The sequence below is a fragment of the Physella acuta genome, unplaced genomic scaffold (assembly GCF_028476545.2).
Source record: "Physella acuta isolate Inbredline_101_S28 unplaced genomic scaffold, ASM2847654v3 ptg000781l, whole genome shotgun sequence".
NCBI lineage: Eukaryota > Metazoa > Mollusca > Gastropoda > Physidae > Physella > Physella acuta.
Window position 1 is genome coordinate 256,430 of NW_026732299.1, and position 12,661 is coordinate 269,090.

The 12,661-nt window shown below is 34.2% G+C and overlaps 1 protein-coding gene across 1 annotated transcript in view; it reads right to left on the minus strand.

Moving 5' to 3' along the window:
• LOC131950824 (bifunctional heparan sulfate N-deacetylase/N-sulfotransferase 4) overlaps window positions 1–11,188 on the minus strand; it is a 19,763-nt gene extending 8,575 nt beyond the window's left edge. The window contains exons 1-4 of the mRNA XM_059313038.1: window positions 10,958–11,188; window positions 2,956–4,275; window positions 2,577–2,703; window positions 2,073–2,185 (exon numbers count right to left, since the gene is read on the minus strand). Coding sequence (XP_059169021.1) covers window positions 2,073–2,185; window positions 2,577–2,703; window positions 2,956–3,987 — 1,272 coding nt within the window. The 5' untranslated portion in view covers window positions 3,988–4,275; window positions 10,958–11,188. The remainder of the gene's footprint in view (window positions 1–2,072; window positions 2,186–2,576; window positions 2,704–2,955; window positions 4,276–10,957) is intronic.
• Between the last annotated feature and the right edge of the window lie 1,473 nt (window positions 11,189–12,661).

Genomic DNA, 12,661 nt, shown 5'->3' on the forward strand with positions numbered 1-12,661 from the left:
AGAGTTAAAGTAGACGAATCTGATCAAATGCAGTTCTCGATACTTTGTTTCAGGTAAGGACAGTAAAATAATAAACTTCATTTTAATTATAAAAGATAACTATTAATAAAACAAATATGCTCGACCTTCACAAATACTAATAGTAAAAGACAAAGTCAAAAGTAATAATAAGAATAATAAGATCTAATAGTAGGCCTAATACCTGGCTCCGCTGGGTAGACATAGAATCTAGGATCTACTTCTTTACTTAAATTTAATTACTTTAGATCTACATTCGATTCAAAATACACCCATAATAAATCAAAAGTAGTCATAATAGGCCTAATAAAGCATTTAATTGTCTCTAAGATCTAAAATCTCGCTCTATTATCTAATTATTTTTTTAGCAAACGAAATTTTCTGAAATTGAAATAGATTGTATGACTAGACTTAGATCTAGAATCTGCTACTTAAATTAAATTGTAAAAACTTTATACAAGCATGTAGTTGATATTATTGTAGTAGAAGGCTTTAATAAATTACTAAGGCCTACCTACTTTGTTGTCTTTTTACAGCAATATGTATCTGATACTGGACTGAGTTTAATTAAATTCAAATTCATATCTAGTAATTGGTCTACTAAGTTTTTGTAGCCTAGTAGTACAATCTAGATCATACCAGCCAACAACAAATAACCACATTATTATTATTTGGTTAATGAATAGGCTAATTTTTTTTTTAAATCCACTGTTTATAAAAGAAACAAATCAAGCTAGAAACATTATAAGTGAGATGGTTTAGAATAATAACAATGGACCCAGTCTACAATTGATACAATTGCAGGTCTACATAGGGCCTACAGTCTAGTAGTTTACAGTAGGCACCTATTGTGTAGCTAGTATACTAGTGTGTAGCTGTTCAGAGTTAAGATTCTTAATGCTTTCCCCTGATAAGCCATGTGTGCTATAAATGACATAACATGACACCGAGGTGAGAAGTGTTGAGGGGAGAGCAGTGGGACTTTCCCCTTTGTTCTCCCTGCTGGGCCCTGAGGGTCAAAATTATATAAGAAATACTATCTCTGTGGGGCTGGGTATCACGGAGGTAAGACATTTTCAGGGGAGGGCAGAGCAGACTCCTCTTTGGTTTTATTGTGGGCTAGATACAGGTGGGGGCAGCCATCATGAGGGTTGAACGTCAGTATTAATGTGTCTGATTACTTCCCTGCTGGATTATAAGGGTCTTAAATTGTATAACATGCTACCCAGATTGGTTATTACCCATGGATTATATTAGCCGTTGTAGTGTGGGTTTTGTAGGAGTTAATGGGTCTCACGTTTGCTACAGTAGATAACCTATAATATATTACTGCATTTGATCAGCTTCGTCTACTTAAACTCTAAACGCAAACGGTATTACTAACAGTATTTTTATTTAGAAATTTCGGCCACATATTTATATTATCCACGAAACTGGCAATAACTGTATAAGGATCTTCAATTCCTAAGAGTTCAAGTTTTTTAACATATTTTTCCTTTTTCGCGGCGCGATTCTTTACATACGGTGAACACGTCCAGCGCTGGTGAACACGTCCAGCGCTGGCGAACAGCTGATTGTGTTTACGTCTGATGTACACCACTGTGGCGGCGGGCGTAGGTATCACGTGATTTAGGTCACGTGTTTGCAAGGACTCTATAGTTGACCAAAAAATGGGTGTTGCAGTAAAGTGCAAAAAATTTCAATGTTAAGTGAACAACACTTTGTTATAAGCAATAAATCAAGTTACTTTTTTATGATTAGAGGGCTATACAATATATATACTATGGCAAATTATTTTATATTTTTAAAATGTTATTTATTTCCAACAAAAAAGCCTTCATTTTTAAAAACTATCATAATTTATGTTTATTACAATCAAGTCCCTAAACATTTTTTGTTCAACATCCGCTTTTGTTATCTTTCTAATCCCAATCTACTTACCCCTGTCCAACAAAGCATTCCAGGTTATGAAAAGGTATATAATTTTAATATGCCAATAATTTTTTATTGAAATTTAAATGAATTTGTTGAGTGAAAAAAAAATCAAAGCATACCTCAGCAAACTGTTTGTTCATTCTCATGGCCTTTTCTATATAATCTTTAGGAAACTTGTGTGGTTGCTCATGCCTAAACATATGACTGAACCACCGAAACTTTTTTCTGTGTTCTAAAAATACATAGTAAATTCTTGATGATGTTTTTAATGTTTTTAAAATAGTAGCTCATTTTAAATTAGATAACTACGTTAAATTTAACTACTTTGAATGCCAATCGTCAAACTTCAATTTACTATTGTTGAAAAGTATAATATTCAATTTTTCTACATCAATAAAAAACAAAGTTCTTCAATTAGAGTGTGCTAGAGATAAACCTCCATAGCTTCCTGATTCTGTGCTTAAGGCTGGCGATTTAAGTTTACATGTTTTTACTTAGTTAAACAAAACCTGTCCCAAAAAGTTAAATATCTTGTAACAACTTTGTTTTTACAAATTTATCTTTTTACTTTTAAACTCATGACATACTATTTTTATCAAAGGTGCATATATTAAATAACATACCAATTAGTTTACGATCCCCATCGTCTTCTTCGTCAGTACCAAAAAGAAAAAATCCTCCAGAAAAACCAAGATTAAATTGAAATCCTTCAATTTCTTTCTGCAGACGTTCTTGAGACATTACCAAAGCCTTAATGAAAAGCAATAAAGAAGATATAAGTAAACATGTCACAATGGGTATAAATTTCTTTACTTAAAAGCATTTCACAGAAGCATAGGCCCCCTATGCCCAGAATATTGTAAATTTTGTTGAAAAGATTCTTAAAAAATAAAATGATGGAGCTCATTTTATTTTAATAATCAATATTGAATTATTTTCATAAGTAATTTTTAAAGAAAATAAGATACAATTTACAATGATGTAAAAATAATTTGAAAATACCTCAACATCAGCTACTTTCATACGAATCCCCTCTTTTCCAACAAATATGTCATCAACATCAATTTGTATGTACCGTTCAAGTTTAAGATCCAATTTGCCATATGACAAATAAGAAAGTGCATCCATCATTATCACAGAATTTAACCAAAAATTCAAGTCATATCCAAACAAAACCTTTGAAATTCCATCTATTTCACCTTGATCTAAAACTGCTGTTGCATAACTTAATGGTTTTAAATACCTGGAATCATCTGTGCGTAGCTCCGAAAAATGAGATGATAGTTTTGAAAAAGCTAAAGGCTGATAGGTAGAATGGTTGCTATGAAAAACTGTCCATTTGTCAGGTAAAAAACCTTTCCAAACTTCTCTTGGTCGCATTATATGCCACAGACTAGATTCAGGATTTAATTTATAATCTTCTAATTCTAGGTTGTATTGAAATGTTATATGATAGTCAGTAACAGTTTTGAAACCATCCACATCATTATCCGATGGTTTCACAAATCCAATTATGCCTACATGATATTCATGACAATATTTATCCAGCAATTGTTTATTCCAGCTATCCAATTCCAAATAAGAGTTGAAATTTTCAAATACAACTACTGCAAATCTCCCAGATTTTTTATTTGTCAAAGTGGGTATGGGTTTTGATTTTGATTCGAATTTCACCTCTATCCGCAAAGAATTAAGAAAGTATCTAATTTTTTGTCCATTCTTTGAATTCGGCATCTCTGTAATAAGTAGAGCACGGTGGGCAAGCTTGACATGCTCATCTACTTTATGATTGAATTGAGTGTTAGGTTCAGGATTCATGTTAGTTGGTGCCACATGACATCGAATGTGAGGAATAGGAGGATTAGCTTTTGGGAGATGAAGGCTGGAGTCCATGACACGATAAAGAAAAAATAAACTGGACACTAAACTAAGGAGCAAGATGAGGATCAATGTTCTTAACAAAGAACGTCTTTTGAATGAGAAAAGTCTGGATGTGAAATTATAACATTTGTGCATTTCTCTTCTTAACAACATATTCCAACAACTGAATTCACACACACAACTTCATTTTAGTAATTTCATCTCTCCTATAGCACAGTGAAAAACAGCCTTGATGTCTATCCACATAAGTGGACTGACCACTTGAAATAACAGTATAAAACATTATGTCCCATCTAAAAATGAAGAGGCAATACATATCATAAAATCCATCTTTTATTCAACTACTTTTTTCTCTGCTCCACTAAATAACACATTATGTTTGTTATTTCTGTAACTAATGGGATGATATTTTGAATAGGGAATCAACAGAAAATTTCACACCTGAAATTAAAAACACAATATGTATTAAATGTATGTGTATAAAAAGTAATTTTTTTTTTTTTGGGACTTGACTGTTGATAAGGTAGATAAAGTAGAATACATCTGTTTATGTGATTCTCATATCAAGAAAGAGATAGTGTGGTCAGTTCTATGCCCAGCCACTTTAACTATTTCAGAGTCGGGGAAGACGGGTTTGTGTTATAGAATCCAGTCAAGCATCCATGTGTAGTATAATAGTGCATATCTATATATATATATATAAAGAGCAATGTATGTGTGTGTGTGTGTGTGTGTGTGTGTGTTTGTCTGTCTTTTATGCATTACTACATCTTTCATCCAATAGACATGAAACTTTGGGGAATTGATGAGAACACTCCAGATGAGGTTTCTGTAAAAAAAAATCTTTTTTTTTTTAATTTCTAATACCATACGGTATATTTTTAAAAAAAGAAAGACTAATGCGGTTCGACACTGTTTATTCAAGTGCTATAAAACTTTCAGGAGTTGATTAGAATACTCCTGTGAAGTTCTGAGTGGAAAAAATTTAATTTCGCACCGGCGCCGCAATCTTTCCCGTGAGCGCTACAGCTCCTATGTTCGCTTCCAAAGTAAAATTTATTAAAAAATTCTATTTTCTTTTAATAGTGAACATGTTATAAAATAGTATTTAAATCATAAAGTTAAATATTGTATTCACATAGGCTGGTTTGGTATTGAAACAGTATTTGAGAGTTATTTGATTTGAAAGACAAGAATACATAGAGCTACTTCCACCAAGGCGCTGCTTGTGAGACAAACAAAGAAATTAGGTCAAAAGTACACCTGACAATTTTTTAAATAACAGACTTAAATTAGGGGTGTCAAACTGATTTTTTAAAACGGTCCCAGACCTTTTACATTTAACAGAAAAAATATTCAGCTATTCTAAAAAGATTAGAAAAATATGTTGCAATTAATTTTCAAAGTACCCTCTGTCAGAAAAGACAAAAATATTTTAACTAAGCAATCATTAAAAAATTAGACACCGATACAAAGTGAAGTAGGGTTTCGTTCATCGGACAAAGCTGAAAAATTACGTGGAAGTCTAATCATTGAACGGCATTTATAGCTTTAATTATAAAAATATACCGAAGAAATAAACTATAAAAACTAGACTAACAAACTTGTTTATTAAGTAGCTACATGTTTTTATTTATTTTACTGAACTATCAAGCCTCTAAAACTTGCTAACATCAATGTAGAAAAGCTTGGTGGTGCGTTGTTAATGAAGAAAACTGCCATTTTCTGCGACCGGACCTAGAGCTATATTAGTGATCGCTAGTGTGTTTTGTCAAGCTCTGCGCCTTTTTTGACCATGCTCAGAACTGATAAACAAAATAAGTGTTTTAACAGAAAAAAGGACCACCTTTCTGAATATGCTAAAAAAAATGTATTCGATGATAGAATCACAGGGTAATTTTCAAATTTCTTAGTTTGTTTAACATTTAAAATATTTAGTCTATTATGCATTTTTTTTGTTTAGTATCCCACTAAAGGATATTTAATTCTGCACAATTTACAGGTATTTGTAAAGAAATACGCTGAACAGTAAAAAAAAAAAAGGCCTGCGAGTTGAATGAGTGAGGGGTCAAAATCCGTTACTCAACTACCGTCAAAAAATCATCTTAGTGATAGTTTTTAATTTTATTACTTTGTTTGGTGTTGGGAAAAAAATAATTACATAATTAGCGTGGATTGATCAAGTGCAATGTGAGGTATTTTAAATACTGCCTTTATTTTATACACTGAACGTACTCTTAACTAATTATAATTTTAATCAAAGACAGTTGACGTAACAAAAGACATCTTTACTTGGAAACGAGAATTCCCGCAGGTTATTATCTGTCTTTTTTTGGCACGAAGGGGAATTCGTTTTTGTCTGTCGCACTAATCATAATGAAGGTCATCTTTTTTTTTACCTCACCATAGTGCGTACCTTTTTATAAGCAGACGTTTTAACAGTACATTTTACAGTGTAAAGTTTTACTACTTTTTTTTGTTGTGTTTTGGTTTTGGTTGGTTGTGGTTAGGGTGGGCAATGCCAGGTATATGCTGATTACTAAACACACATGTCATGGTCCTTTACAGATAGGTTTTTCGCAGAGGCTAGTGCAGGGCTTGGCTGGCTAGTAGACTATTAAAATAGATTTTGAAAAATATTTTATACTTTACTTATAGACTAGAACTCTTTGCTAGCTATAGAATATAGATCTACTATAAACCCTCAACCCCTGACAACCCGCCTGAAGCGCAACTGCTTGACCACACAGTACAGATAGTTTTGTCAGAAGAATAAAGCTAAAAAGAGTAATTGATCCCATTGAACAGCTACAGAAGAATAAATTGAGCCCATTGCGCAGCTTTAAAAGTATCTAATTATAGCCAATTGCACAGATATTTAGATTATTGCATTTTGCATCTTTTGCCAGCCAGATAGCACTTGGGGGAAAAATCTTTTTCCGAGTAGTCACTTCATTCGTTTTATCCCTCTTCTGCATAGTGAAAGCGAAGCTAGTTGCCATTTTATTAAGAGCACAGGCGGTGAGATGACATCAAAACAAACAAACAAGAAAGCTATGAACTGAATGGCCTACTATCTAATCTAGACTAGTATTAAAATTAACGAAGTGACTACTCGGAAAAAGATTTTTCTCCCCAACATCTCCACTTTAAAGTCGGCAATAGATAGTTCTGCGCTTGCGCAGTGACTTATGGCTAGGGTTAGAATTAGGGTAAGGTTCTGCGGTTGTAAACACACGCATGCGCAGTACCATCGAATCCATCACTGCGATGACAAGTCTTAGTTTCTCTCCATTGGGCATGCGTATCTTTAGGGATTTTGGTAAAAAAACACTAATCATATTATAAAAATAAAAATTACATATTCTTGTAGAGCTCAACTATACAGGGGTGCCACTCATTTTTTAAGTGAATCCTGAAAATGAATCCCAAAATTTTACCAATCCTGAAACTAAAATTTGAAATTTTTGAAACCCTGAAACTTAATTCCGCGCGGAATTTCAAAATAAAATGGACTATTATTTCATTATTTTTGAGACATTTGATTCATATTATGTTCAATTTACATTCCTTTAAAATGGATTTATTTTCTTTGTAACAAGCTTCAAATAAAAAATAATCTTTAAAGGATTGTGCTTACAACAAAATTAGTTTACAACGTTAGTCCCATCACTAGGCCTACCCCATAATGTGCTATTGTAGAACTCCCCCCCCCCCCAGACAGCTTTTATAACATAACTATTTAATTTTTTAGAACTTCCTAGCTTGAGTTAAAGTGTCAGTCAGCCAACTGTTAAGTAACAAATATTTTGCTAACCTCTACGTCTTGTTGTTGAATAATAAGCCCACTATATGCAGACCCCTAATAAGATTGTCACTGTATTAAAATACAGGGTTGACTTACTGTAGCTATTCAAGGCTTTAATTATTAACAGCCACAACAAAAACCTTAAACCCTGTTTTCCCAATCAACACTAATGAGGTCATCCATAAATGATGTCACGCTTTTTTGACGATTTTTACCTCCCACCTCCCCTCGGTCACATATCGTCACAAAAAGCCAGACCCCACCCTCTAAAATGACGTCACGCCTCAGCCTACACCCCCCCCCCTAAAAATTGCAGTTGAATTTTTCTTAAAATACGATATTTTTCCAAAAATCTTGTCTGACCTCTGTCAACATATAGTATTTTAATCAATTCCTATTACACTTTATTGAAACAATATTCTTGACCGCGAAATAACGGCTAAAATTCGATTTCTAACATAGCTTTTGGATAATGCAAAAGTGTGATGTCACACCATCTGAACCCCTCCCCCTCCTGACAAAATTACGGACCCCCCTCCCCCTACGAGTGTGACGTCATTTATGAACGACCCCAATGCCCCCACCTTTTATATACATGATGACGTGAAGAAATATCGTGGAAGTTTTAAGTTCATGTCGCGGAATTACAGAGTTAAGTTAATTTTAAAAATAATTTTCTACGCTAGTAATACTCATGTCAGAGATGTAGCCGCCCGACTAAGTGAAAAGCGGATTATTTTTTTACAAGTGGTTCAGAGGGGGCAGTGATAGCGGCTATTTTCTCAGACACGGTACTTCAAGATTTTTTAAACATTTCAATGACGTTTTACCAAAGTAAAAAAAAAAACAATTAGATGTAGACCCTGCTAGATCGTGTAACTAAATTATAGCAGGCCTACATATTTTGTTTAATGATATAAAACGATGCAGATTTTTTTTTTCTTGAATCTAGAAGTGGGCCCTTATTAAAAATAAACACGTTAAAATTAAACAGCGCTTGTACTTGTAGAGCTGCCTTGACCGAGAGACACGACTCAGACTGTGCTTGCGTGTCCTCGTGACGTAGGTCTTACGGTCAGCGCGACCTTGAAGAAGCGGGTAAGAGATGGTAAAAAGTGACGGTAAAGTTGAGTGAAAACAGCACAGTTCTATTTCATACATAAAATAGTACTCCAAATAGCTTTTTTCTTTTCTTTTGGTAATACCAAATACACAATTTTGTTTTTGATCGGAGCAAAATCTTTCGGTTGTTTTTTTTTAAAGACGATCGGCGATGCTAGTAATGGTAGAATTTAGTTGTTTTTATTACACAGCCTAGCGGTATCCCATTGATGACATCACGTAAATAATGCGAGTTTAACCCCAACCCATATCGTCATAAATAGCCACACCACGAATGACTTCAAAAAGTTCCTTCTACAGTCTCACCCATCTGATACAGCCGATTAGTAGTTGGTCCTTGGCGCACGCGTGAGATTGTTGCTGACGTCATTTACTATTCATTTTTTTTTCGGAAAAGGCCATTAGCGGGAGTGTTGACGATAAAAACGATTTTTACAATGCCAAAATTTTCAAGCTTAAAACGATCTAAAAAAAATTTTAAACTGCAAACCCGGAAATTTTCAAACTCAAATCTTGCGAATCCGGAAAGGGAAAAAAATATGATTCTCGAATCCGGAAATCCGGGATATCCCGGAAAAGTGGCACCCCTGACTATATGAAAACAAAACAAAAAAGATTTTCTGTCTAGCTCAAATAGTTTTTTTTTAGCGAATTTTTTTGTGAGGGGTGGAATCCCCTTGCTTTTGCATTGGCCAATTGTGACAAGTGATGGTATACCTGAATAAATTGAGCATAGTTATTTTACTTGCAGTTGTATTTTGTTCATATTTGCAGAGTTTAACTAGAATGATATATAGAACTTGTAAATGCTATTGAAATGAATAAAAATAATACAGAACTTATATTTTTGTGTTGGCTTCCTCCCATAACCCCAAAAAACTGTGTGCTGCGCAAATATGAAAATGTTTCTAAAGCCATATTTTATATAAATACAGCAAATGAAAGAACTACAAAGTTAGAAATCTAAAGTAAATGACTTGAACACTGTTATGTGCATATAATTGCCTCATTATTTTGGGCAGGTGAAGTAGAGTCCATCTTTAAGCCATTTTGTTATAAAACTGCTGCGCAAATATGAAAATGTTTCTAAAGCAATATTTTATATAAATACAGTGAATGAAAGAACTCCATAGTCAGAAATCTAAAGTAAATGACTTGAACACTGTAATGTGTCTATAACTGCCTTGTTATTTTGGGCAGGTGAAGTAGAGTCCATATAAAAGCCATTTTGTAATAACATTTGAAGTTATCAGATCAATGTTTTTATGTGTGAATTGTGTATGGATTCTGATTTTCAGCATATAACTATATCTAAGGGTAAGTAGAACTTGAATACTTAAAATTACAGTTAGCACAATGCTAGATAGCAACAGACAGGTAACCTAGATCTAGGTCTGACTCTTGTCAGTCTAGTCTGACAAAATTGGATTTTAGGAAAAACATATTCTGCAAAACTAGAACTAGAGCTGAAAAAAATAAAGATGGGTATGTAAATATATTTTGAAATAAAAAAATTAGGAGATTTGTTTGCACATGCCATAAGAATGCTGTTATTAGTTGATCAAACTTAAAGGCCGGAAGATCGGGATGACAAAATATAACAATGGTGGCAGCGTGACCTACATACAGTGACTACGTTCGGAGCAGTATAACTAATGTCGGAGTCAAAATATCCAAAAACAAATTTCATTTCCACATACTTAAGATATGTCTGATCAGTAATCTACTCTCACCTAGGATAATCTTTTAAAAAATCGTGATTCCAACGTATTTGAAACTAGCCTTCATACAGGCGGAAGACCAAAGCAGAGACAGCGTGCGATCAGATCGCTAAGCCATCAAAACAATGGGAAAACCATTCTACTTTTCATTTAACATTAGGAAATGACCTTTTAAACTTAATTAATTACCATAAATTAAAAACTTATTAGTATGCAAAACCAAATCTCGTGCGCCCGGTATCAGAAAGTAATGGGCGATTTCGGGTCATGTTTTTACCGCGATCTCGGCCGATACCGACAACCCTAGTATCTTTTTCCGGATAGCATTGGCCTTAAAATTAAACCATTTTCATTAGTTGCCTCTTCCCCACAGTACTAGATCTAGCTTCAGCTGATTTTACTATCCTAAAACGCTGGATAAAGTGGTAAGTAGTTAAGTAGATTACCAAAATGCAAAAAATATTTTACTTACTTTTACTTTTAAACTCCTATTCAGTAGATTTACATTACAGATTAAGTAAGTCGAAGTTCAAATTAATTTTTCAGGTATAGAAATCTAGGTGTGAATATTTCAATTCTCCTTTTATGCTACAGTAGCGTAGTTACTTCTTAGTTTTAAGCTCAATAATTAATGTAGATCTGCTACTAGATCTAGTCTTTAAAACTCTTTAACAAATATCTATCTAACATCAAATATTGCACAAAAACACCAAAATAATGGTCTTTGAAACCGGAAGCTACCAAGTTGTATGCCTGTTAAAACTCATGGAGAATTTTATACTCTTATAACTAATAATACATTCGCAGCTTTATTATACTAAGTTTTATTTTTAGCTAATACATTGCTATTAGTATATTTAAAAAGCAATGTTTAAAAAGAAGCATTATAAATATTGGGTTTGACTAAACATTAAATTGAAATTTCTCTACTTCAGACGAAAAAATTGAATATGTGTTAAAGTTAATTTTAACCTATGATCTAGATCTAGTCCTGGTTAGGTAGTTGTTTCTCTTTCTCATACTCTTTTTACGAAGAGTAGGCCTAATCAGTTGTCGTATTTATTGTAATAAATAAAACAAGCGAATAAATAATCAAATCATCGACAATACTGTACCCTAGAGTTCTAAACCATTTCAAACGTGCCAGTTTATGTTTATCTGTAAAAGTATTGAAACAATAGGTAATCAACAATTTTAAAAAACGTTTTAAGAACAAAGTAAAAAGTTTCCCTTTCAAACCTGTCGGTCTATGGGGCAAGTGAAGTAGGGATGCGAGCTCGAGACTTACGGGTTAGCAGTCCAGCTCTCTACCGCTAGACCACTCCGTCCCTCCTTTAAGAACAAGCTTTTGTATAATCTACAGTGCTTTTTTGTGACAAAATGGCCCCATTAAACGTTCCCATCAAACCGCCTCCGACAAATCGGCCCCGACAAAACGACCCAGTAAAAAGCGCCTCAACATATTGGCTACCCTCATATTCATTCCAGATACAGAGGCTCCCGATCGGCTTGAAATACCTTTGCGACTACTTTGCGATGTTGCACATAATTAATAAAAATGTTTAATCTCATTGTTACTTGTCAATCATGGGCACGTAGAAATTTGAGTAAGGTAAAATTTCCCCCCCCCCCCCGGAAAATGTAGTCCGCCCTCCCCCTCCCGGAGAAAAAAGTCTGGAAGAAATACTGCTCATGAAGCCAACTAAATTTATCATAATAATAAAATATCGAGTCTTGAATACAAGCAGTCAGAGGCGTAGCGACCCTTCCCGGCGCCCGGGGACATACTTTCAATTTGGCGCCCCCTTGGGAGCAAATTTTCGATTTGCACCCCCTCCCTCGAACTTTTCATTTGCACCCCCCCCCCCCTCAAACTTTCGATTTGCACCCCCCCCCCTCGAACTTTTCATTTGCTACCCCCCTCAAACTTTCAATTTGGCGCCCCACCTAAGGTCGGCGCCCGGGGACATATGTCCCCCCCGCCCCCCCCCCCCCCTCGCCACGCTACTGCAAGCAGTTACGTCTATTTAAAAATTGAAATGATTTTTTTAGTAGCAGTACATAAATTTCATAAGATAAAAAAACATTGCATTATCTTTTTAAGAGCCTTTATATACTGATGTACGGTACTTACTCATTTCTATTGGTATTTTTTTTATAGTAGTCTTACTAACTA